This window comes from Chiroxiphia lanceolata, chromosome 16, assembly GCF_009829145.1.
Source record: "Chiroxiphia lanceolata isolate bChiLan1 chromosome 16, bChiLan1.pri, whole genome shotgun sequence".
NCBI classification, from domain to species: Eukaryota; Metazoa; Chordata; class Aves; order Passeriformes; family Pipridae; genus Chiroxiphia; species Chiroxiphia lanceolata.
The window spans coordinates 3100977-3127841 of record NC_045652.1 but is presented as its reverse complement, the minus strand read 5'-3'; the positions used below and the strand labels follow the sequence as shown (position 1 = coordinate 3127841).

Genomic DNA, 26865 nt, shown 5'->3' with positions numbered 1-26865 from the left:
TGGGACTCAGAGGGTAGAAAAGTGAAAGAAGGAAGGGAAATTGTGGAGGAAATAATGTGTTTTCATAGTTAGACAGAATCACAGACTGACACAGTGAGGACAGGGCCCCCAAAAGGGCTCCCAGCATGTCCAGGCTGGATCAGGCTGCTTCTTTCCTTGTCCAGTTGAGTTTTGAACACTTCCAAGGATGGAGATCCCAATACGTCTCTTGGCCTCTGTCCCAGTGTTTCTCACCTAGGGTGAAAAAGCTTTTCCTCATATCCAGGTGGCAATCCTGGCCTTCCAGCCCCGTTCAGCCAGTTGATAAAGGCAAGGCACTCCCAGGGACAGGTGCTCCCTCTGACATTTGTACTTGTTTTCTCTCCTGCCCTTTTTAGAACTCATTTTATGATTCTTTTTTGGCTTTGTTTTTATGTAGTAGCTTTGTTACTGCCTGGTTTTCCAATTATAAAACCTCTAAATTTGATTTAAACCTGATAATTAAGCCGTGACTTAGCACATTAACCCTATTGAAGCTCAGAGGTGTGAGACATGCTCTTTAGGACCTTAAAATTTGATGTTTAATTGCATCCAACCCTGAGAAAGGTGCAGGGAGGTGAGAAGTGACTGTGGCACTAATTCAGGCCACAGGTGCTAACAGGACAGGACTTCATGCTTTAGGTCTCATCTGTCCCACCCAGACCAGGGTTTTCTGCTGTCTTCCACCACAAGAGAAATAGGAACATAGCAGATGCACAAGAAGACTCAGTTGGTCACTGGCATCACTACAAGAGCTTGTCATGTCCTTTGGCTGTTAGAAATCCCAGATCATGATCTGCACAGTGGGTGTCTTTGTGTTCCCCTTCAAGGTCAGGGCATTTCTGGCTGCATCCTCTACCTATCAGGACAGTTCCAGGCCACAGGGGTACATCTTCCTCTCTTGCCATCTAAACTGACCAACTAAGCAAAATTTAGCCATAGGAAAAGAAAACAAAACCTTGGGATCTCTCTCCTGTCTGGAAGCAACCAGGAGAAGAATACAGGAAACAACATCCAGGAGGGGTAGTCTGGCATCCCACACAGTTATCATTTCCAGCCACCTAAAGCAGCTGGTCAGCCCTGGACACAGTTTACACCTTAGTGGGGAGAAAGAAAATTGCTTAACACAGCAAGAAATGTCTTATGCCTCCACAGGAACAGTGACATCATTCTGTGCTGCCCTTCTCTTTCTCCCTTGCCTGTTTATTCATCTCTTAATTCACTGGATACCACGCAGAGCTCCCAGGAGACTAAAGCCTGTGGGTCCATGGCAGGAAGGCAGGTCTTCACCCTTTGCAGGGGTGGCCAAGGGCAGGTGCTGTGGCAGCCTGCAAGACAGGATTAAGCCTTTTGTGTTCTCCCAGTCAGTATGTCAGTAGCTTTCTCCCCTTCCTGTCCTTCCCCAGCCCCAAATCCTTGGTTCTTGTGGAGCTGTGTGACTTTTGGGAAGCAGAATGTGGATGTTCCAGTGATTATCACACTGATGATAGCTGACAAGGGCTCAGTGGACACTAGGGAGAAACTGGTCCTGAATTTATGTGCCTTATTCTCAAACACTTTGCTCTTGGTCGTGAGAAGCAGAGGGTTTTATGCAGACCTGAGAGGCAAATCAGCCTATGGGGAAATGCAGTTATGGGAAACAGGCTTAAAATTGCCCCAAAATAGGCCTAAAACTGTCTTATAAGCCTTTAGCCCAGACCAGAGGAAAAAGTGTGTGTTTGTCTTTCTTTAGGGCTTCACAACACCCAGCTCTAAGTGTCACTAGCCCGCAGAGGAACAGGAGTGACCATAATGCTCAGAAAATACCCCCATTCGCTACGTCAAGCTCTTCCAGCGACACATCAAGCAGCTCTTCACTTTCATCAGAACCAACCAGCCAGATCTCCATGGGTCAGGATCAAACCCTGCTGGACATCACCTCCATCACTAGATTGGCCCCAGGAGAATCACCAAACCCTCAACCACTCGAGCAAAGAGATACAAATTTAGCAATATCGTGTTCCAGCCCACTCGGAGCAAGGACTATTCCAGCGTCTTGCCCAGCCAGCCTCAGGCTCAGTCTAACACCCAGCTCAGCCACACCACAGCAATACTCTGACTCCTCTCCAGTCAGCCCAGGGATCAATGCAGCTTCCTTCTATACCTTCTGTCCTCACACAGCACAAAATGAACAAGCTTCAGCTTCAGATCACACACTGACCCCAACCAGGACAAGCACAAGGCCTCCAGCAACAACGACTCCTGAAGAGAGTTCCCAGGCTCCTGGCTATTCTAAAACTGACTTAAAGAATACAGGAAAGGGGTTTGAATCAGATCTCGAAGATCCTGATCATGAAAGGTATGTATCTAGACCATACAAGTGTCTAAGTCCTCAAATGACCCACTTGGGTTTAGTGTCATTAAGAGCCACTCATAAAGAAAGTTAAATATATTTTATGCTTTAGATGTTTCCAGTGTTTGTTTTCCAGTAGCTACCCTGTGCTCCCACTAAACCCTATTATCCAAGAAGCAAAATACTCTGTTTGCTATACACCCATTTAGTTCTCCAGACCTGATGACAGACCACCCCTGGGCCAGGTCATCAACCTCAGCTCCTTCAACAGGGCACAGTTTTAAGGTGCCTCCTTTCCTTCCAAAATGACACAGCACAGCTCTCCCTTGTACCAGCAGAGAGAAACTCTGCTGCCCCCGTGGAGCCCGACAGATCAGAGCTGGGGATGGTGCTCAGAGACACGGCCGGGATCTCCCTCCCAAACCTCCACCTCTGCTCTGACCCCAGGCAGGCTGGGCTGGTTTCACCCCTCCTGGCCTCTGAACTCCACCCTGTCTCTGCAACTTCTTTCCTTGGCAGGAGATTTGTGACCGCAAAGGAGTTCCAAGCCATGGAGAAAGAACTAGAGGATGTGAAGGAAGACCTGAAATGCCTGAAGTGGAAGGTGAGGCACATTGGTGAGACGGTGCAGCCCCTGGCCGAGGACAGCAAGAGGTACAACGGCTACACCCTGACGGAGCTCAAGGCCATGGTGCAGTTCGAGGATGACCCCTACAAGGCCGCCCACAAGATCCTCACCGCGCTCTTCAGCGATGTCTACAGGCCACAGCACCCCCCCACCGAACAGCCCTGCAACTCCCGGGCTCTGCCCAGGCCCAAAATAGACCCAGAGCTGTACATGGTGTACTGTGACATTCTGAAAAGCATATTCCCTGGAATTAGCAGCCAGACCTTGAGGGAAGAGACGCAACACGTGCAGAAAAGCGCCCAGAAAGCAGTGCAATAACAGCAGAGCCCGCAGAGGCTGTGCAGAGTGAGAGGTCTCTGGTGGTTTGAGGACTGAACTGTGGTAGGTGCCAGTGGTTGAGTCTGTCCCTTCCAGGTATGGATCGTCTGTAAAGATGTTGGTGAGCTCTGAGCCCTCATGCCACTTGCCCAATGAGACAGAGTGGGAAGGCATCCTGCACACTTCCCACATTTTAGAAAACAATTGCTCCTTTAGTGTCTCTTTCAATCTATGGACGTTTCCTTGTTTCCAGCAACTACAAATGCCAACAAAAGAATCCCAAGAAGGCATTGTATGTCCAAGCAAGGGCCTTCTCCCAGCCCCAAACAGACCAACCAACCAGCATCTGGGTAGTTTCTATTTTCTAGAGTGTATCATTCATTAAATGACATTACTTGTTAGAAAATCGTGCCTGTTCTTTTTTATTTGTTTATCTAAAGGTGCTTTGTATATCAAACCAATCAGCATCTGGAAATATTTCACATATATAATAATATATGATATAATATATAATAATATAATACTTCCAAGAACTGGAGTGAGATCTGGGCATTGCAAACCACCCTCCTCTGCCCACCTGCATCCTGGGTTAACCCAGGGCAAGGCAGTGAGGAGCTGGGGTGACCCCAAACAGGTCCCCTTTCAGGTAATGGGGCCAGGGCACAAGACTGTGTGATGTGCCCCTAAAACACCAGCCCAGCAGTGACACAGGTAAAGGAGTGTGACCTCCAGCTCTCCCAGTCCATGGTGACTGGGCTGGCAGACCAGCTCAGAGGTGTTCACAGCCGTGCTTTGCCTTCCCACGACGTCGATGCTGAAAGGCTGCAGCCCCTTGATGGGGTATCACAAGGTGATCTCTGCTGTGGAGCCTGCCCCGAGGGAAGGGGGCTGCTGGTCATGGAGGACACACAGGAAAATGGCTCTGGAGCTCCTTCCTCCCCGTCTGGGAAGCAGGAAAGCACAATGGATGAACAACAGTTTGTGCCCCAGGTTCTGCTCACAGGGATGGCCATTCTGTAAAGATCTGGTGAGGGTGGAGGGGTGGAGGGATGTCCTTGAGCCACTTTGCTCAGTACCAATGGCAGCCACTGCTCCCCTGCCCCACTGGGTCACCCACTCCCTTCCAGACTCCTTGCCACTGTTTGGAAACAGTCACTTCCACAGTATCAGTGTGACAAAACCATCAAAACTCAGGACACGTCTGTCCTGCACACGGCTGCTGCTCCCTGCCAGGCCACAGGGATGGCAAAAGGTAACCTGTGAGTTCAGCCCCCCTTTCCCTCTGCTATAATCCACTTCTTAAGCTTATTTCAAAAATAACAGGGAGGAGGAATAAGAAAACCAATTACAGCAAAACCCCAAAAGCAGATCATTCCCTGTGCCACCACAGCTCCAGACACTTTGGGCAATGGGAGGGGGCAGCACAGTCCAAGGACACGCTCTGAACCTGCTGGGCACATCTCCACAGGGACACTGACTGTTGTAGGAGAGCCCCAACCTGCCTTTCAGCACAATGGTCTCTGCTGAGCTTACAAATGTGTTGTTTTAAGCTCCCTGTTATTAGCAATTTATTTTACTTACGAGCTGCTGTGCAGACACAGCCACAGCCCTGCCCACACAGCCCCTCTGTGCCACACTGCAGCCACAACCTGTGGCCACACCAGGCAAATTCCGAGGTGCCCACAGGGATACCCAGGGCTGTGCACAGTGTGTGCCCTCGGGGGGGTCACAGCACCGAGGTGAGGGACAGGGAGAAGGCTGCCCTCCCTCCCACCTTCACCGGGGGGGCACAGAGGTGAGTGCAGGATGGTCAGAGTTGCTGGACACGCAGTATCCCCTCAGAGCAAATCACCCACCCCGGGGAGCACTGTGGTGGAGCACCACAAATCACCCTGAAGGCTCTGGGCACCATGGAGGGGATGTTTTGAGTCTCACACGAGCACCCCCTGCATCCTGTTCCGCCTTCGTGGCTCTCGTAGGAAAACACGTCCCCTTGGCTCACGTGGATGGCTGACCCTCCTCCCACAGAGCTCACACAGTTACTGCTCCACACTAATTTTCCCGTGGCAGATCAGACCCCCAGCTCTCTCAGAGGTCTCTCTCCAGAGCTTTCCATAACTTCCACAGAACCGACAAAAACACGATTTAGGGATTAGCAATATCAATCTTCGTATGTTGCATTGCCTGCCCTCTCTGCCTGCAAAATCTGAACACATTTGTGAGAACAGGCTCTGTGGCTTCTCCTGTTCATGAGGCCTGACAATGTGATCAGATTATCACTTTTAGCCTTGTTCTCCTCACGCCTCAGATCCAGCACAAGTCTGTGAATTATTTTTATTAGCCTTACGTCATCAAGGCTGGTTCTGTCAAAGACTGTCAGTTCTGGGTCCCTTTCAGGTTGCAGAGTCTCCTTCTCCTGGGTCAGCTGTGATATGAATCACCTCTACCCACCGTACAGATGTGCATTTTATCCTGATAGTCCCAGCTTTTAGCTATTCCAGTGGAACTTCCTGGTTATTTGCATCCAACCGGAGCCGGTCAGTCTTGCCAGACCTTCCATATATTATAAGTAGGCATCTGCACCTTCTGAGCCCTCCAGTGTGTCCCCAGTGCCTTGCCAGCCACGGCAGCCCATGTGCTCAGCTGTGAGGAAACTGGGAAAAGAGCAGCAGGACAAACCCCCTCCATCTGTCCTTTACAGACTCCTCACTTCCCCCTTTTCCTCTGCTGCATTTGTACCTTGGAGGCAGCTCTGCCTCTGTGAAGATGTCTCAGTTCCTGCATTATCTGCATCTTTGTGACCATTTCCAATACTTGAGGCATCTTCCCTGATTTTTACACAGGTAGAAAAATCCACTGATTTTCTCCTGATTTTCCCAAGTGCTTCTCTTTGTTGGTGTTCCTGCACATCACCAAATCCTCTCGTCCTTTACAAGCCTCAGCTTTCCCTGCTGGTTTTGCTTCCCTAGGTTTGCTGGGGAGAGAAACACAGCTGCCTGCCCACAACTCCCAAGAGATTTTCTGTGTCCAGTCTATTTTTTTCTGTAGTCACCCACTCCTCACACAACAGGAGGGCGAGGGCTGGCCGCCCACACCCGCAGGAAGAGCCCTTCTCCTCGCAGGGTACAAAACTGAGTCAGCACAGCCAAAGTAAGACAGCAGTGTCTTAAATACATGGGCCTGAAAGCAAGTTTTTTGAGTTCATTTTTAGCATCCTGTACTTGCCAGAACGTGTCCTGTAACAAGCTTGCTCTGTCTCAAGGCTCTGGATCTTGCTGCCTGGTGCTCAGGGAGAAAGGCAATTACACAGCCCCATTATTGGGACAGTTAAAGGGATTCAGCCATTGTTCCTCTTGGACAATTCTCACTGATTTGCACTGTGCCTCCGTGGCTCCTTAGCATAAATAAGCCTTCTCTCCAAAATGTTATCACCTCCTCTTGTACAGAGACAGGAGGAGCAGGCAATCAGACACACAGTGAAAAATTAGTCTTTAAATTCATGTAGCATTCCACCTATTCTTCGTTAAAGTATATAAGTCTATTTTTTCCCTTGAACACGTACTCTCCAGTCTGAAGACCCAATACTGGACCAAATGATTCCTCCCTTCCTTTCTTAACTACGGGCATTACATTCATACCCAGCTCCAGAGAGTCATTAGTATCACACTTATTCAAAGTAACAAGCTGTCTGTTAGCTGTTCATCCCTGCACGGATTCTGAGCACCACAGGCTGCCTTCCCCTTGTTATCTCTCAGAGCAGGTGCCTGGTCACAAGTGTGAGGACATGAACACTTTTCCAGCCTCAGGCAATCTGTAGTTTGTACTGATTGATTGCATTAAATAAGTAACCTATTAATATTCCCCATGCTGTGGCTCGATAGGCTCCAGTTGGCAGAACAGTCTCTACAGCAGATAAGTTATGTTAAACAGAGAGTCCTGATGCATCCTGGTCAAGGAATCACAGGGTAATTTCAACTGGAAAGGTCAGCTTGTCCAGCCCCACCATTCTAGTAAAAAAACCTGAATATTTAGCTCTGTGTTGCAAAAACTAAAAGATTGCAATACAACAAACATCTAACAGCTAAAGAAAGAAAAAAAAAAGAAAAAGAAGAAGGTTAATTTACATCTGCATCAGTGGATAAGGAAGATAAATGGCAAACTTTCTGTGGCACTGGTTGGGAGGGCCCTTCACTGTGCTTGGATCTACATGCATGGCCGATTCATTTGTCAGCCTTCTCATTAATATCTCTAATTCATAACTGCAGTCAAAGTCACTCGCTGATCCATACATTTTATGACCTCATGGTTACCCCTTCGTACTGTTAATAATAATATCCCTGCATAATGTGAGTGTTTTATGCAAAACAAGTCTACCAGCACTTCTACTTCATGACTTAAAATACAGCAGAACGAGTTTTAGGCAACTGCCTGCATCTTTATATCATTTATTGGCATTATCTGTCCTGACATGACTGTCACAAGGGTTTGGGTAGTGCCATTAATTACCATTAATCCCTTCTCCTACCTGAATGCCTGCTCCTCAGGGTGTGTTCTCTACATATTTATATACCCGGTGCCTCTTGCACACTCCAGTTCAGTTTGACTTTAGGAATTTTCACATTAAATCTACAACCTTTGTTTTCCAAGGTGAAACTGCCTCTGGAGACCCTTTTCCATTTCTTGTATCCATACATTTCTGTAAGTGGTTATTTTCCACTATGAGCTGGAGTCCTCCCCCATGGACCTCTCCCTCCTCTGAGGGGTCTGGCAGGCAAACAAGTGCCCAATAAGTCATTCCCTGACCCTTATTCTCAACCCACAGCCAGGTGACCAAGGTGCAGGTCTCCTGAGGGCCTTAATGCTGCTTCCTCAGGAAAAAGAGTGACACTGGGGCATCCCAAAGGGCCTCAACCAGAATACACAAGAACAGAACATGCACTGCTCTACCCAAGCCCTGTCCTGAAAAATGCAGATCTTAGCTTCTTGCAGATTTATTATGAAGAGTAAATTATCTGAGTGGCCCAAAGAGAGTGATTAAAATACACATCAATGTCTTGCTGGGTCAGTGGGTTTTGATCAGATCTCCCATTTTGTGTTAATATTCAGACACGTTACTATCCCTGAGAGATGAATAATAGTGGCTATTTAATTTCTCTGACAACATTAAACATAATGAAAAGTCATACTATCATCCCACATCCTTCCCCATGAATTCTGGCCACAGACAGATCTCCTGTTGGTAATGGAAATGTCACTTTGATTCATCTGTTCACCAACTAATCCTTACCAAACAATCTCCAGTATATAGTAAGCCATCCCAAAACATTCCCTTGGAAACAAGCCAGAGCCGACATTCACTGTAGATTAGTTTTTACCACTGTTTAGGCTCAGACCATTTCAGGTAGCTTTGCTACTTACTCTATTTTTAGCAGTGTCTCCAGCATACCAGGAAAGAGGCAGATCATGAGACTTCTGCTAATCTGCAAATCTGAAATTATAGTTGGGAGATGGAATTTATTATTACACAGTTCGATGACAACAGCAGAGATGACCTTTCTGCAATGCCAAAAGTCTTATCCATGCTGATCTGGGCCTTTAATCAGTGGGGAAAAGTACAGGTTATTATGTGTCAAAGGAAAAACTTTTTCCCTATTAGGAGAGTTAAGCATTAAAACAGATTGCCCAGAGAGGTTGTGCAGCCTCCATTCCTAGAGGTTCTCCAAACTGGTTGAAACCCTGTGTAACCTGATCTGACTTCAGTAAGGTCAAAAAAAAAAAAAAAAAAGTGTATAATTGCAGAAAACAGTCAGGAAAACCTTTGCTGAATAGGAGCACGGATGCAGGAATAATAAAAGGCAGGAACAGCACCATCAGTGTGTTATACTTTCTGAGCCCACTGGAGAGCAGGGGGGGCTGTCTTGTCCCAACTCCCCTCCCTGTGCTGGCCAGAGCCTCCTCCTGCCAGCCCTGCACACTCAGAGAGCTGCTGTGCCCCCGGCCCCCTCTGATGAGAGATAAAAGCTCTCTCTTGCTCGAGATGAAAGTTCTTTCCCCAGCTTGTTATACACAGAAACCTCTATTCTGGCAGCCACCTCATGCTGCCATCAGGCAGGAGAGGATTCTCAGTGAAAGAGATGAAAAGGCTCAGCTGCTCCCGGTTCATCGTGTTTGCCACTGGAACCCTCTCTTCCCCAAGTACAATGCTCGTGCTGGGGGAAGAGTAATTTCCCTGAGAAACCTTCCCAGCCATAGCAGCTTCCCCTGCATTCCCTCACCCCTTATCCCTACCACACTTGCTTCCCTTCCAAGCCTTTACCCAACATATGTTTCAGCTGCAGCTGCACTGACTGGGATACACTTTGGACACCAGTCCATAATACTAAGCTGGGCTCACACTCTCAGGGGGCAGCAGCCAAGGACCAGACTGCTCCTGGCCCTTAGGATGGCTCTGAGGTGCAGTGGCAAGATCCAACACTTCCCCTCAGCTCTGCTCCCACCTCCTGCCTCCCCCAGGGCCAGCAGACTGCCAGGTAACAACTAACTGCTCCTTGGCTGGGAAGGAGACTTGGCTGTTTCTAAGTTTCTTTAGCATTCTTTGACATTCATCTCCACATATTTAGCCCAGCAGGATGTTCTTTCAAAAACCACTGTGTAGGTCCTTTTCCAGCTAGATCCAGATAAGCTGAGGATAACAAGCAATTGAGGTCTGAAATAACAGCTCACGAATCAGTAAGAGGGAAGAGTTGAGTGTGAGTTAATTGTATCTGTCTGACCTATTTCCTTAGATTTATGGTTCCCCAAAATGCCCATCCTCTCAACCCAGACTGCACAAAATCTGCGCCTGCTGACATTTTTGGAAGTCCCACGAGCAGTAGGACAGAGACCAACACTCAGGGTTTGTGAGTCAAGTTGATTTTAGTCACAGCAGAGACCTTGGGTGAGTTGAAAGCTAAAGGCAGGATTTCACTGTGGTCTCACTGCATAATTGAGACCTCCCAGAAATAACCAGTGTACCTGGGAAGGCTGCTCACAGGTCATGAGGTGCAGGTTTTCCTCTCCTAATTAGAGCCAAAGCAGTGATCCATGGGAGAAGGACATTTCAGGCTGGGAAACTCCTACCCTGCTGATCATTGGGATGGTCAGTCCTCTCCTTCACCAGGAGCTCAGAAAGGGAACACCAGAGAGCCCTCAGACAGAAAGTCTATAGCCTGATTTTCTCCTTTTCCAATAATTCCTGGGTCAGTAAGAAAGAAGCCACCAATTGCAAATGTTTCCTTTTATGTCCAGATCTCAACACTGCAGCACTTCACAGGGTCCTGAGCCAGGGTGATGGGAGCTGATGCTGTTAGACAAGGGTGGAAAATTGATCCCTTCCCAGCAAGATTTAGAGGCCAGTCGGACAAGAAATTACTCCAGCTGGGCACTCTGTCCCCATCTCTCAGCTCTTCCTGCAGCTCGGAGATTCACTCTATAATTGCTTTCTTAGTCCACATTTTATCCTCAGCTGACAGAATTCCATTAGGGTGATACAAGCTGTGTGATAAAGGGATGTTTGTGTCTCACATGGGCTGTAAGTCATTTCTCAGCAAACAAGCAAATAGTCACAGAAATGGGCAAAGAGGCCACCGAGCCAGGAAGCCACTTCTTGTGCTCTGAGCAGCAGGACCTCAGCAGGCAGATGGAGGCAAACATCCTCCCAGTGTGTTATGGTCCTCTCTGTCTCCCTCTCTGCTCTTTGGAGGAGACACCTCCACCATGAACAGTTGTCTCAGCAGCATTTTTGGACAATAATCCAGCAGGCAGACCCACAGCACTGGCATCCCTGGAAATGGGGGCCCCACACAAATAGGAGCTGTGACCACAGGGGGTGGTGACACCCCAGAACAGAGAGAATGTGCCCTGCATATGGGAAATGAGGTGAAATGAAAGTAATGTTGTCACACATCTGAGCACATCCATCTGAAGAGTGTAACAGGTTGGTCACACCCGCAAGGCAAAGAACAGTGATTCCAAACAGGACCTTCAGGGCAAAAGGAGACCTTCTAAGCATAATGATGCAGCTGAAAGACAGACATGATGGGGAAAAAGCTAAAAGGGAATACAGGAAGGTGCCCCAGGTGCTGCAGAGTGCCTGCAGTACTGGTGAAGCCACTGCCAGGTGGTGTGTGCTGGACTTTACATTTCCTGAGGAATATTGGAAGAGATTTGGCTCCTTCAGTGACGTTTGCCATAAGAGCAGCTCCTGTTAGAGCTCAGCCTCCCAGATCAGCAGCCCCAGAACACGGAGGGCAGCCTAAGGCACCCCTCAACCATGTGCTGGTTTGGACTCTAATCACTCACTGCATCCCCCAGGCTGGAGCAGGGGTGATCCAGCAGTGAGGACAGCGGGAGCAGAGAGCAGGAGGGAATGGGAAAAGCTTCTGTCTTGCAGATCAAAGGCAAAGTAGACTTTGTCCCCTGCAGGTGGCAGAACTCAGATGTCAATACAGCCCTTCATGTCTGCTCTTACCTGACTTATGCTGGGAAGTGAGGTTTTTCTGGAAACTCAAGGAAATTTAAAGACTCAACATTCCACCTCCCTCCCACACTGCTCTCCCCCTCACACCCTCACTGGCAGCAAGTCCTATCTCTGCCCATTCCAGTGTGTTTGTTACCTGGGGTACAAGATCTCTGTCCAATCTCGTAACACCCAGGCACTCCTGGGCACTGCCAGGCTCCTGAAGGTTTTCCCAGCCTGGCATTCATCCCTGGAATGGTAGGACTGGACATCACGACAGGGAATGACCTACACACCAGGAACATGGTGGAAGTCCAGCAGGACCAGGACATCTTATAGAAAACAGCATCACCTCAGCAGGATTCTGTAGTGCAGTTTATGTCCCAGTCCTGTCTAAGCTATGAGAAGGGCTCAGTTTAATTTAGCTGTTCCATGTAGCTCCTCATGTGGCTCTTATGGGTTCATGGATGAGTCTCCTGACTCAGGAATACACAAACTTCCATGTCTTCTATGCTGCCTTTTACACTGCACCACTGTTTGCTCCCTTGTCCACTGACAGGTGCTTCTCCCTGCTGTTTAAATGCTACTGGATTAAAGCACAAAAAGGTAGAAATTGAAAAGTTGCAGGCCTTCCCAGGCATCCCAGCTTTCAGATTACACTGTGAAGACTGATAAAAATATCTTTTTCTAGATCAAAAAATAGGCAGCCTGACATGTACTTCCTCACAGATTATTTCTTTATCCCCTGCCCTTCTCAGTGTCACTGCGGGACAAACAAACTCATTTCTGTTATCTTGATCCATGCCCTTTAAACCAAATCACAACAGGTAAAGGTGAGCAACTACAGTATAAAGGTTTTTGAGTGGCCCAGAAATTGGAACTGAATGAAAGTTTAATAATTTACATCAAGGCCTTCAGCAAGAATTCATTCCTTCCTTTTCATTTGCCATGCTTCTGACAATGTCAAATGATGTCACTGGGCACATTCTCACTGAATTACTCCTGCTGAAACTGTGCCTGGCATTGACTGAAGTGCTCCGTGGGGATCTCCTTCACTGCATGTTTACTCTTCCTCTTGTCCCCCCTGTAAATGCCAGTCTGGCATCAATGTACTTGTGAGCAGCTAGTTAAAAAAAGGTGAAAAATGGAATAAACCCTTTTCTTTAACCCTGATTCACTGAGGAAATGAGTCAAGTGCCTCTGTTTGAGTGTATAGGGCTGACTAGGGCACTTAATTATTTTTGGTTATATAAAGGGTCATTACATCTCAGGTCCAATTAGGAGGGCAAATGCTGACATCTCCTACCCCACAGGGATGAGTGAAGTATTTTCTAATCATTATGCTACTTTCCATAAATGCCTGGCTGGAATCAAGGCCTCCACTAGGTCGTGCCTGGGTGGTGAGTGTCATCCCAGCGCAGACACAGACACTGCAGGGGAGGATGTTCCACAACTTAACAACTGGTTTGAAGTACTTTAAAGACTTTCATGCTCTTTCCACAGTGTGGCAATTGTGGGGAATCTCTTCAGTGGGTACAAGGGCCGTTAGGAGAGGATGGCAGAAGGTTGAAGCCGTTAAACTTCATGCCAGAGCAGCTGCTCTGGACACACATTTCCAGGGGCAAAAGGTGTGAAAGCTGGCTGCAGTTACCAACTGGCTGCTGAGGAAGAGCTGGTGACAGGGAAACAACAGCCAGAGAGAGCTGTGACCCATCTGAGCTTGACCAAGCATTTTGCAATAATTGACAAAACCTGGAGTTACCTCAAAGGATTAGGACTGAAAAATCATTAGTCCATCACACAGGACTGGAGAGGCTCCAGACAGATACAGAGAAGACAGATGAGCACAGGAAGTCCTCTCCCCCTCATACCTTTTCAGATCAATAATAAGGATGCTGTTCTGTGCCAGGAAACACAGCAGATTTCATTTCTCTGCCCATTCAATGCAATTTGCTTAGAAGAACAAACAGTGTGACATCCCATTCAGAGATTGCCTGCATGACAAATCTGTGGTTGTGCCTCAAGTCTTCAAAACCTTGCTATAGCCTCTCCTCTTCCAAATACAGACATTTATATCTGTTCTGAGCCCTCACAATATCCCTCCTTTCAGCTCCTTCTGTTTTTCATTTTGGACTTGCCTGTTCTGTGATTTGGAGCAAAAATTAGAACTTGGTTCTTGGTAGAGCAACACCATGAAACACATTATGGGGAGAGTTCTCAGAACAAGAGGGTTCTTTTGTCAGTGCAGATTGGGAAGAGCCCTTAAAAAAAGTGCAGTGTACTCTCACACACTATTTTACATTTAGAAATAAAGTGGTTTGTATTTAGTACAAAATACATTTTGTTGGTCCGTCAGTACATAGAAATTTGGGAAATGCATTGCTATCTTGTGTCTTTTCAGCTTAGCCAACAGCAGTGAAGTTTTAATAAGCAAATATACAAAATATTACACTCCTGACTTAGGACAGAAAGGGAACCAGAACAGTTTGATTCTACAGCAACAGCTGCAACAGTAACTTTGTTTTATGTCTAAAAACACATCCTGACTTCAGTGTTCAGTTCTCTCTGGAAACAATCATGGAATCACCAACTGGCTTGAGTTGGAATGAGTGAGTTCTAAATGAGAAAGGAAGAATCTATGATGGAGGAAACTTATTCAGGTTGTCACACATACCAAGTTTTCAGTGAAAAGTACATTTGCATAGCAAATCCTGCAGCATATTTATCTGGTTAGAGCTTTTGTTCCAATGACTACATAGCAGGGTATTTTTTGTGTAAAAATGCACTCTGCTTCTTACCTTCTGCTACTTAAAATGCATTTACCATTTCTCAGAAGTGACAATATGTTGCTGGCAACAGATGTGGATAGTGCAGCACAGAAGCATGGTCTCCTTGTTCATATAAACAAGAGCAGGCAAAATGGGAGAAAAGAACATTGCTCTGCAGCAGGAGGACTCTGAAGAATGTGTAGAGTGCCTGTCAATGGCACTCCAGGCAAAACACCTCATTTGCTTTTTTCATGGTAGTGAAGTAATGAAAGAAATTATTATTTCACTGCAAAACATGAAAGAAATGACAGCTGAAATGCACTTGCTAAACCTTGATAAACCTTATTCCTGATCTCCATTTCCTAAAAGCATCCATCACACTTCTGCAAGCCCAGGGGAACCTCTCCAGGTGTCAGAAACAGTGTCAGCTCCTGCTGAGAGCCACGGCATCAAAACATGCAGTGGCAGCCCAGAGACAGACAGGTAATTTCCTCTAATAAGTGCATTTCCCAGAGAACTGTTTACAGGCATCAGAAATAAAGCAACATTTCCTTCCAGTGAGGATCTTCATGATCATCCAGCTAGGATTTAGGAAAAAAAGCTTGAGAAACAATCTGAAAAACCTGTGGTTATAAAACCATCCTGCTTCACCCAAGTTCTCAGTACTTGGCAGGAACAGTTGTCAGCAGTAAAGTTCTCACTCTCTCCTTTATGTTCCTTCCTCCCTGGATTTTCAATTAAGAGATGAGGGGAAAAAAATCAGACAGATCATGACAAAGAACCCCCAGGAAAATAAATTCATGCTTTAGATTTCATTCTGCAGAAAATTTCCCGTGGCGAATAAAACTGCCCCTCATAAGACAGGAGGTGGTTCAGCAACAGCAGACATAGAAAATCTTCCATTTGGATGATGCACATCTTGGAGGTCTGGATTGCAGTTATTTAGGGCTGGATGCATCCAGGACTTCCCTTGTTATCTTTTCCTCCTCTGCAGCCCTTTCTCACACATGCAGGTTTTTGGACGCAAGGCTGTGAGGGAAAATGGAGCTGGTTTAGGACTGCACACTAACAGTGAAGCCACAGAGTAAGGTGAGGAAGAAAAATGCCCACTTCTCTTTCCATCCCAGAAGGAAAGCTGAGCTGTTCTTCTCAGTGATGTTTCTTACACTGACAGTGAGGGCTGCCACTTTTTGACAGTCCCACGGATTTGCTTTCCTGTGGAATCTGGTCTGAATTCAATGTTGACACTGACCTGAGTAGAAGTTTGGACTTTCCCTCAGGAGGGGACCCTCTGAGGTCACCTCCAACACAAATCATTGCACAAATCTGTTATCAACAACCCCTGTGGCTGATCCCAGCACACTGGACAATAGATGTGATGGCCATGGCAATGGGAGCTGTTCTCCTGGCCATGTCTGCTCTGCAACCCAGGATGTCATTCCAACAGACACAGAGGTGTCCAGGAGACTTTTGGCACAGCCTGTGCTAATATACTAATAACTTTCAAGCTGTTTTTGTACAGGCAATGGCCTTTCAAATCCTTCTGCTACAGAACTGTTATTAAAAGCCATCAAATAATTTCTGCAACACTTTCTGGAAAAGTAATTGGAGAAAGTGTCATGCTCGGGAGAGAAAACCAATCATGAATATACCAGCTTGGGTGAGAATTTGTAATGTATTTAGGGAGCTATTCTGAGTAAATTACAATGAATGACTGGGACTCTTCAGACTATAAATAAAATCTACTCTTTCTCCTTGGGAAAAAAACCAGGGGTTGTCTTTTTAATTATCACTTTCAAAGAGAAAAGACCAACCAGAAAGACAGTGGGAGGAATAAAGTCAACATGTTTTCCCCCTTGTTACACTTATCATGATTTTGGATTTGCTCAAGGAGCAACAAGCAGCTGATACTCAGACACATCTGCATCATCTCTAAAGCTGCTTAGAACACCAGTGGGGATCCAATGAGCCTATTATTCCAAAAGCTATCTATGAACCTGCACTATTAATATGAATTTTCAATTTATCTTCAGTCAGTTTCTTTCCTAAGGAGTTTCCCATTTGGGTTGCTATAAGCTAAATATGTCTTTGATCTGTATCATCCCCTTTCAGATTTAGATATAGAATAAAAATCCACCAGATTATGAAATTCGTAGTTTGTCTTTCTGTGGTAGAAAAAGTAGAGCTAAATACATGTAAGAGGTGTAAGACTCCCCAGTTTTCCCAGTTTAGGTCTCTAAAAATGTTCATTATCCACACTGTGTCTGTAGGAAGTGATCAGAAGAAAACTGTGGAAGACAGAATTTACCTGGATCAGCCACAACTTGCTTCTTTTTGCTGTTTGTGACAATCTCATTTTCGTTCATCATTCGGACATCCTGGTCTCCCACATGATTGCTGAAAAGATGCAAATCAGTACAACAGCCAAAATAATCAACATTGGGAAAAGTTAGGAGAGTTTTTTATGGAAAAAGTTACCAAAAATCACAACTTTCTGTCTGCACCCACCGGAAGGATTCCTTGCCAGTTTTAATTAGTACACATTCATTCAGGCACATGTTCAAATATAAATATCATATTCACTCTACAATTTTCAAGCCTTGCCTACACAGCTTGAACCACATTAACCAAAGTGAGATTTTAAATCAGAGCTGTACATACAGGGTATAAAAATCCCTATATGGAACTTCACACTGCTTTGTAATACTGGAATAGCATTATTTGAAAGTTTTCTGAACTAAACAAAATTCATTTACTGTGACAAGCTTTGCTTTGCTGCAAAATTTTAACCATTTCTTTTGGGGAAAGAAGTAATAACTTCAAAGTGAAATTAAACTAAACAAATTACAGGGAAAAATGTGAGCTGAATGGAAAGGTGAAGAAAACATCACTAATAACATCTCCCTTTCACAGACAAAACAAAACATTTGTGCCTTTGGAACAAAAGAGGTGTATTTTTCTTTTCTCTACGAACACTGCACAAAATGGGTTTCTATTTTTGGAGAAAAATGTAATGTCTCCCAAACTGTCAGGGTGAAGCAGGGGAGCCAACACTGAAGGAAATCAGAACTTACACTGTTGATGATAATATCAGACTCAAGTTCAGGGTTCATAAAATACTGAACAGTGACATGTGAAAGAGAACAGGCCACAGTCAGAAGTAACAACATATTAAAGCCCAAGACTATTTTTAAAATGAAGGGATATTATCCAGCATGTCTTCTATTGCTGCTGAAGTACCCTATATTTTAGTAGGGTGGGAGGTGAAAAAAAGGGGAAAGAAGATTGCAAACCAGGCAAAGAACAAAGACCAAGAAAGCTCCTGCCCAGAAGCCTAGAAGAGAACAGACTCAGCATGTTCTCAACTAGAGAACAGACCATGCAGTTTTGTGACCCCAAAAAGATACTCCTCTTCAAAGCAAATCAAAGGATGTAAGTCTTATAACACGTGCAAAGGAAGTTGTGTGAAAAAGATCTGCTGCTTCTCTGTTTCCAAGAAAATAACTTTACTCACAGAAAGACCTGAAGCTGAGGAAAGTAAAGGTTCATTTCCCCTCCTACTCCTTTTTATATCCCACTGAAAAATCTCTCAGAACTTTTATTTCCTCCAGACGTTCTCATTTCAGTAACGTTTTCACTTGAAAAATTGCTCACCTCCAAATCTCACCACGACAACACAGCCACTTGTACAAAAACATGTCTCACACAACCCAACCAAACAACAGTAATTTATTTAACATCTGACAGTTCCAGTGGCCAACAGCCAATGCTTTAGAGAAACCCAGGAAAACAAACCCTGCAGGCAAATGTGAACTTCTGTTCCTAATCAGGACAGCTTATCTTCCTCCTGCTAATTTCTAAATATTTGAATATCCTTCTGCATGGATCACGTGCCATTTTTCCATGCAAAACTTGCCTTTTTTTTCCCAATGGTGAATGTGCAAGACATTCTATTTGTTAGCTGTCCAACATGTAAGAAAATGTTCATTTCCATAAGCTTTCATTTCTTCACTTTTCAGTCCCATTTAAAATAAATTATTCTTTCAATCTTTATTTTCCTTTGCCAGGGACTGTTTTTTAGACCCTGTCAGTTCTAACCTTCTAAATGTAAGTGCATTTTTCACCGCATTTCATCACATTCTCTGTGAGATTGCCAACTTAGTGGTTTCAAAGTGTCATTCCTCCAAATGCAAGTCATTTCTCATTTTGGCAAGTTCATTATTTTAGAATGTTTATAAAATAGTAGAATTCTGGTTCCTTAATTAGCATCTGTGTCAAATCAGAGGACTTTGTTTTCTGTAATTTTGATGCTTGGTTCTTTTTCATTAACTTTCTATTTTTTCTCCCCTCTATGTAATATCATTGGGATTTATTATCCCTTCTCTGAGGAAGCTTAACTTTTTTCTTCTGTGTTTATAGGCTTTCATGAAAACACATGTAAATATAAATCATGAATCCCAGTAAGTGCACATAAAGCTGGTAATTTGGTCTTTGTATCTAAAAACCTATTTATTTCTCATTAAGTGAGGCACTTTGGAAGGGAATTTTCTATAGCAATGCAAATATTGCTGACATCAGTCACATGCACACATTGTTTAAAAATGAGATTCAAGATCCACTCACATACCTAATAACAGTTCTCTTCTCCTGATGGCAAATCTTCTCATCATCTGTGAAGAGGATGGTGTGATAGGGGACCACTGGGTCGCAGGTTGGGAGGATTCCTGACACCACATGGCTCACCATCTCCAGAATCCCATTGTACACCAGCAAGTCATCCACCAGAAGCTACAGATATTTAACAAAACAAACAAAAAAACCACCTAGAAACCAACCATTGCTTTCAGCTATTGTCTCTGGCAATTAACTAGAAATCATTTTGCCCTATTTGTTACACAAATCTGCTCGTTAATTTAGCTTTTGCTCCTTAAAAACTTCCATTTCTATTCGCTGCTGGGGTTTGGGGGTTCCCCCTCCCTCCAAGTTTTTATGCTCTCACTGATGTTTTTTAATGCAGCTTTCAAGAAGGTAATTAAAAATGTATTTCATGTTTTACATAATTGCCATTCTATTCACTGGAGTGAATCACACTTAAATCTAGGAATTAATGAATCTCACCTCACTTTAGCTGTCTAAAACTTGGGTTTGTAGTTTAAACTAGTCTTCTAGGGCTGCTCTACAGTCAGTGGAAAAAGAAAAGCATTATCCTATCTTAAGACAATTATCTAAGAAAAAAATCAGATAAAGTGTTCTTTCCCTGGACAAAAAAAAAGGAGGACAGATGACTGGCATAGATTAGTCATTTTAACACTAAATGCAGAGTTAAATGAGATGAATCCCATCCTTTGAGATTATATGGAATCACACTTCAGTAAACTGTGAAAATCCATACAGAAATCAAGCAGCTGATTCACCAGAACATACAAAATGCACAGAAAATTTACTTACCCCGAACTCTTTCACACCTCTCTGAGGGGTTTTGGCATAATTCCATAACTTGATCATTGACACGGTAGTAGGTACATCAAAAATGACATACACCCTGTTCACCTGTAAAAGAGAATTAATTCATATTTAACAGCACAGATTCCCCCAAGAAATTAAATTCTCACGCATGTTGCGTCAAAAGAGGTTCGTATTTAAAGAGATGTAGCTGGAGGTGAGGTAACCAATGCCAAGGACTGAAGTTCAGCATCACCCCTGCTGATAACTCACAGATGTGGTTTCTACCCCACAGCTGCCCTCTCAAAAGGATGTATAAATTGCCAGCAGGTGACATCTAGACCATCCTGGTCATCCTGGACTGCCTGGTAATTGGAGGGGGGGCAGAGAGACACTTTTAATGAGTATTTCATCAACCAAACACAGATGTGCTTCAGGATAAGACAAATGGGTGCCTATTGTGTTCTACTCTACTCCACTCTACCCTACTCTATTCTATTCTACTCTATTCTAATTCTGTTCTGAAGGGAGCCCACAAGAAAGATGGAGAGAAACTATTTACAACAGCCTGGAGTGAAATGAGGGAATGGCTTCAAACTGAGAAGAGTGTTAGATTGGATATTGGGAAGAAATTCCCCCTGTGAGGGTGGGGAGGCCCTGGCACAGGTTGCCCAGAGAAGCTGTGGCTGCCCCAGCCCTGGAAGTGTCCAAGGCCAGGTTGGATGTGGCTTGGAGCAACCTGGGATAGGGAAAGGTGTCCCTGCCCATGGGTTGGTTGAGATGGGCTTGAAGGTCCCTTCCAACCCATTCTACAAGTCTATTCTACCCTATTCCATTTCTTTCTACCAAATATGAATGGAATCCACCTTTCTACTTGCAAGACTAAAATTTCTCCCGTATCCCCTGACTTTGAAAGCTCTCTCAGAAATTTTGCAATTCTTGTGTGAGTTACACTAAGTGGAATGTAGAGATAATTCTCCAGATGCTTCCTAAACAATTATTGCTTGATGTATTATTCACTTTACTCTCAGTGACACTAATGCCAAGAAGTTAAAGCCAAAGATTAGCCTGTAGGAAACCAATCTTGCCTGTTACAGTTAATTCTGTGCTATTCCTTTTATGAGCCACTATATCAACTTTGGATCAACATATCTTAAGCTTCATCTTTAGCATCCTCTGAAGTTTTAATCCTTTGATGTATTAGAGGAGATATCATAAGATATATTAAATCATTATGCTTTTTTTTTTTTTAACTGAAGAAAGAAAGGTAAATGGGATCAATAGGAATGTTTGTATCTATGCTTTTCCACAACACAACTGGGGCATAGTCTCCAACAGCAATTGTTAGTCCCACAGTGAATGATAAATTTGATTAAAAAATCCATTCAAACAAATAAATAAAATGACAATCAGCAACAGGGGAACAAAGCATTCAAATTCTACTTAATTAATAACAAACTTGCAAAAGGCAAAACCACTTTTAGAATCAGAAAGAAAAAGACATGTAGAAAACCTGCAACATAAATTTTCTTCAAGCTTTTGAGCCTTCCTATACAGCAAAGAGTTAATGCAGCTCTCCAGGCAGCCAGGGTGTTTTGGAGCAGCCCAGCACTGAGGATGTGAGGACACACAGGCTTTGGTTCAGCAGCCCAGCTACAGAGGCTGAGCATCAACAGCCTGATTGCTTAATCCAGTTGTACTTCCTGGCTGAACAACCATCCCAGGGAAGATGGAGGAGAGAAAAGTACTCTGTGGGTCTTAAAAAGGTGTAATTTGCTACAGTTCAAGGACAGAAAGCACCATTAAATTGCTTCTGCCTCCTGCATTTCACACATTATCAATTTACCCTTTAATACTGGTATTTTATGTTCTTCTGCAGTACTTTGGTGTCAGACAGAGCAACACAAAGCAGCGTCGGCTTCTCTGCCAGAACTCCAGGGACTGTTATTTCCCTTTCTGCCCCAGTGAAACAGCCTCTGCAAGCATGGCTTTTGTAAGGACAGGAGCAAACTCAGCTGGCTGTCAGATCAATCATTCGTCACGTTATGATGGATATCTGAGTATCCCAGCAAATTACCAGGATTCACAATGTGGGATCTACACAGTAGGACCCTCAAGCATTACACAGACCTTCTACTTTCCTAGGAAAGGAAAGTGGTCACTATTCCCAAGTATACTTAAAAACTTTATCTTATTACACCCATTGCATTACAACATATAATAATAAAAAATTGGCTTAATTCCATACTTTTAAAATTCCAGTTAATAACGGAGTAAGGATTTTCCCAACATGGTTATAACGTTATCACGTCAGGTTTACATTTTGTTCTCTTTTCAAATCCATCCTCTCCTAAGAAATAAACACAGCTTAATGATGTCCATAACAGGCCCATAAAAAATGTCCTCTCCCAAAACAAGGTCAGAACTTATCGAAATTTATCTCCTTTTCCTGTTTAGATATTTGAGATCCCATATCTAAACATGGGACTACTAAAAGGGCTGAATCACTTGTGGCCTTAGGACATGAAATACTTAAGTCTGCCATCCAAAATCTATGGATTTGAATTCAACACAGGAAACGAGATTAAATATAATTCTTACTGCTGGAACAACATTCACTGCATTTTGTAAAAATGAATTTAAGATCTCGGTTCACTCCAGTTTGAAAGGTGTTTATTGCACAAAATACACACATTAAGCTCCTCTGTCATTATCTTTATCATAATAACTCAAAAACCATCTACCAGCCTTGGAAATTCTGCTGTTGCACCATGGAGACAGGAATTACAAACCTAGGAAACCTCTATTGCTGCTGCCTGAGCAGTGGAGAGAAGCTGGAATAAAAAGCACTTCTTCTAAAAAGCAGTGATTTAATATCAGTTACTAATACCAAGTTCGCCTACAAATTATGCATGTTTCCCCTTCCCTCTATGCTTCCAGCTACATCCACACACATCACTAAAACAGAATGGAAAGGGAAAAATGTACCAAGCCAGGCAGAACTGGTGCCAGCCACATGTGTCTGCCATCAGTGGTGTCATTGACTCTGTCAATGAGTTTGTCTGGAGTTCGGATGTCTCCAGACACATCTTCCAAAATGTTGACACTGTCTGGAAAAGCAGCAATGTCTGAAAAAAAGCTTTAAGTGTAAATAACTGAAAGCAACATTTCAGAAACACCACGTTTAAAGGTTCATGCTTGCTGTCCCCAACTCCATGGCTGAGTATTCACCATGACAACAGTGTTCCAAGTGCTTCACATAAGTAGTGTGGGGGCACATTTTTAAAAGCAGGACAACCCTTAAAGATTCTGGCACTCCAATTTATTTTTAAAATAGGAATAAATTCACTATTTAGTTTATTTTCAAATTATTGATGACTTCATCAATAAAGTTATGTCATCAGGAACAGGCACATCTCAGCTCTTTGGTGACAAAGCCCCATTTTTTATGATAAGCTTGTGAAAACTCCTCATATCAAACCTATCTCAAGGTAAGTATCCTTGCAGGAGGTAGCCACCAGACTAGGGTTTGCCTGGGTTTCTCAAGGTTTGTGGTAAAAATCAGTAACTGTCTAATAAGACCTTTTATCAGCTCTTTGAGAGGGAAAGATTAAACCTCCCACTGAACAGGCAACCAGATTTTCTCTGTAAGAGAATATTTACGTTAAAAACATATGTATGTTAAAGACATGTATGTTAAAGACAAAGAAATGTGGATGGATGGCACTGTCTTCAGCATTATAAACCCTGAGCAATCCAGTTTGAGGGATATTAATTTCCCTTTTGTCCTGCTTTCTAAAAGGCCTGAGTCTCTAAGTATTTATAAAGAATTCCTGGAATAACACAGCAATGCCTCAAGTGTTTAAGAAAAGCTCCAGACTCAGGAGTGAATTATCACATTAAGTACTGCACTAAGATAAATATGCTTTTTTAGGATCCCAACACATCCCATCAACCCCACTGTACAGGTAGGAGCAGGATATCATTCAAAATGAGCTGAAGGTTCTTTACCTGGCACTGGTTTGCATTGTAAAGCCATCCCAGCTAAGGTAAAGATCCCTTGCTCTTAAAACCAATTTGTTACCACTTCTCAATTTCAAAATGCTTCTTGTCCATTACAAATGTTTCAAGTCCATCATGTAACACACAAGATACAAACAAAAACTGGGAAAAAGCCTTTATTGCCTTTTCACTGTATCTGCTATTTCTTAGGCAATGAGGATCCTTAGAGACATAATTCATGCAGCATTTGTGCTATTTATTCTTTCTAGTTGTCTAAGAAGTGTTTCTGCCATGTAAGTGAACCATGTGAATTGTATGTTGGGTATTGTATGTGAATTGTGTGCTGGGACAGAGCATGGAAGTGTCACCTTGATGACTGCCAATCTCACAAACATGCCCTTCATTCCCTCTGTTGGTTATCCAGGGAACACTGAATCAAATTCAAACCCTCAGCCCTGATCTTCATGACTGGATCAGGTTTCTAGAACAGCCTAAATCTCCAGAACAAGAGCTATGATAAATTTCTTTCCTGGGGCCCAGTGAAAGCTTCCACAAAAAAGGCACCGAGCTCCACTTTTTCTTGTGAATTTATAGCTCAGCAAACTTTCTGGTCCTTCCATTCCTCAGAATAAATAAATGTCAACAGCAAAAAATACCATGTCCTTCTTAAGCCTTCCCTTCTGTAACCTTATCCTGCTTTACTGGTGCATCCCAAGTATATACTTTTCTGAAACTATATAGAATACATAAAAACAGACAGAAACAACATTCATCACACAAATAGAGAGAAATAGAAGCAGAGTTAATCACACAGGATAAACTGGAAATGGAAGAAGATATGAAAATCTGAAGGGAGCAAACTGTGTGTCCACAGGGACAGAAGTGCTTGGTGTGAAAAGGATACTGTTCTCAGTTAGTAAGATTTGGTCTCCATGTTCATTGAACAACTCCAGTCCATTCAAACCAATGTAGTATGGATCACCCCAGCTTGTCAGGAGCTGAAACTGGAAAACAACTAAAAAGCAAAATGCTGTTAAGGAAAATTTCAGTACTGTTACTTTGTCCTAACAGACTATTTAATTTGCAGTTTGAAAAAGTATTGTGCAGCCCACATCTCCATGTCCAACATTCTTATTTGCAGTTCAGGAGAAAAAGCTATCAGAGTATCTGAAAACAGGCCACACATTCATCTATTATGTTCCATTTATTTATTCCTATGTCATACTTAATGCAAGCCTTTCTCATGTTCTTGGTATCCTGTTAACTTCTTAAAGCACCAGAAATTGCTGGATTCAAAAAGCTCAGGACTCATAACCATAGCATATAACTCTTAAAATATTCTCTATGACAAGGAAGAAAACGACAGAGGAGGATACAACCACATGGCATTAAGGGTGCTTCATAGTCCATGCTGGCTTGTTCCATTCTCTTTGACCCAGTCCTGCCAAAAAACACAAGACAAAACTGTTTTTTCATGTACCATTGGCTCATTCAGAAAAGAAGAGAACAAACCCAGGACTAAGCCTCCACAAAGAGCCCCCCTGGCCCCTCCACCTGCAATTATGGACTAGACTGTCCTCTGATCTCAATAAAATCTGGATAACAGTTTATAATTAAGACCCAATTAAACACTCTGCTCTAAGTGCTCCATATTTTCATCCAGGTGTCTCGTACAATTGGCGCTGACAGAGAATAGGGAAGAACAGGAAATCAGTGAAGAGAAATCACATTGTTCAGACAACAGAAACATCCTGCTTTACCTCCTGTGCACTTTATTAGTTGGCTGGGGCTGCAGATAGTCAAGAAAGAGAATCTCTTGGGCAAAGTCAAAGTGGCAATTTCCTGGTCCCTTGCGGATGAGGAACCCCTCCGGTGGGGAGATGCTGTGCCCATCCAGCAACACATGGACCACCTTGGCCTTGTTTAAAACAACAGAACATGAGTTTACACGACATGACACAAATTAAAATAGATTGCAAACAACTGCATTCACTTCAGAGCTGAAACAATTTCAGTTATTTTGCTGTTTTTATTTCATCCCCGTATAGTGTGACATCCTTTGGCAAAAGAAAGCCTAAACCAGCAGATACCAGTGGCAACCCTCAGTGTGCAATTCAGTGTCATCACTGATGTTGATGGGGATGGGAGAGGTGAGGATTTGGGGGGGGAAATATAAAAAAAAAATATATTTACAGATGCTTCAGTCACTGCATCTGACTAGATCTCAGCAAACTGAAGCTTCCCTTCACAGACTGGAACAGGCCACCAAGGGAAGTGAGGGAGTCCCAGTCCCTGGTGGGATTTAAAAGATGTGTAGATGAAGCACTTGGGGACATGGTTTAGTGGAGGCCTTGGCAGTGCTGGATTTATAGGTGGACTCTATGACCTCAATCTTTTCCAACCTAAACAATTCTGATTCCTGAGCCTGCAGCAACATTTGCACACGTGATCAGAATGGAAAAACTCAGCTTTTCAGCCAGCACGTGTCACAAAGGTGATCTTAGGAGACAGTAGACTCATCATGCACCTGAATGCACTGCTGGGTTAGGCCTGATTGCTCAGCCCTGGCTGGAGCCACCCTTCCAGAAATCCCACAGCGTGGTGCTCTCTCCAGAGCAGCCTTTTGTGGCTCTGTTGCATTTACAGAAACCTGTATTTCACCAGGGCTATTCATCTTTGTGGCAGGTGGCACTTGGACTTTTCCAGGATCATGCAAACTCATCTGCCAAGCAGTGCTGTGTGTAACCTAAGGGCATATGAATAAAGAAAAGGTACCTGCACCAGACAGAAAGAATTGAGCTGTGTCCACATCATAGATGCAAACACGTCTTATACAAGCTCTGAAGATTAAACTGAATAA

General features: G+C 43.9%; 2 protein-coding genes and 1 long non-coding RNA gene across 11 annotated transcripts in view; 1 reads left to right on the top strand and 2 right to left on the bottom strand.

The window, feature by feature from the left end:
• GSG1L (GSG1 like) overlaps positions 1–3697 on the top strand; it is a 56450-nt gene extending 52753 nt beyond the window's left edge. Inside the window, exons 6-7 of one of the 2 annotated variants that reach the window (XM_032704373.1) lie at positions 1751–2356; positions 2866–3697. In XM_032704373.1, coding sequence (XP_032560264.1) covers positions 1751–2356; positions 2866–2971 — 712 coding nt within the window. In that variant the 3' untranslated portion in view covers positions 2972–3697. The remainder of the gene's footprint in view (positions 1–1750; positions 2357–2865) is intronic. The other variant, XM_032704372.1, reaches the window with a different exon arrangement.
• On the bottom strand, positions 548–12042 carry LOC116795051. 2 transcript variants are annotated; one of them, XR_004359948.1, is made up of 3 exons: positions 11951–12042; positions 8715–8784; positions 548–931 (listed from the first exon to the last, which is right to left on the bottom strand). It is a non-coding gene; the product is annotated as an uncharacterized LOC116795051 (long non-coding RNA). The 2 variants fall into 2 exon arrangements; XR_004359949.1 differs by lacking the exon at positions 548–931 and adding an exon at positions 6473–6575.
• Positions 12043–15352: 3310 nt separating this feature from the next.
• The window catches only part of KIAA0556 (KIAA0556 ortholog), a 55542-nt gene continuing 44029 nt past the window's right edge, over positions 15353–26865 (bottom strand). For all 7 annotated transcript variants that reach the window (XM_032704343.1, XM_032704341.1, XM_032704347.1 and 4 more), the window contains 8 exons: positions 25766–25923; positions 25382–25446; positions 24910–25020; positions 22992–23131; positions 20010–20111; positions 19189–19349; positions 16870–16958; positions 15353–15590 (listed from right to left, as the gene is read on the bottom strand). In XM_032704343.1, coding sequence (XP_032560234.1) covers positions 15535–15590; positions 16870–16958; positions 19189–19349; positions 20010–20111; positions 22992–23131; positions 24910–25020; positions 25382–25446; positions 25766–25923 — 882 coding nt within the window. In that variant the 3' untranslated portion in view covers positions 15353–15534. The remainder of the gene's footprint in view (positions 15591–16869; positions 16959–19188; positions 19350–20009; positions 20112–22991; positions 23132–24909; positions 25021–25381; positions 25447–25765; positions 25924–26865) is intronic.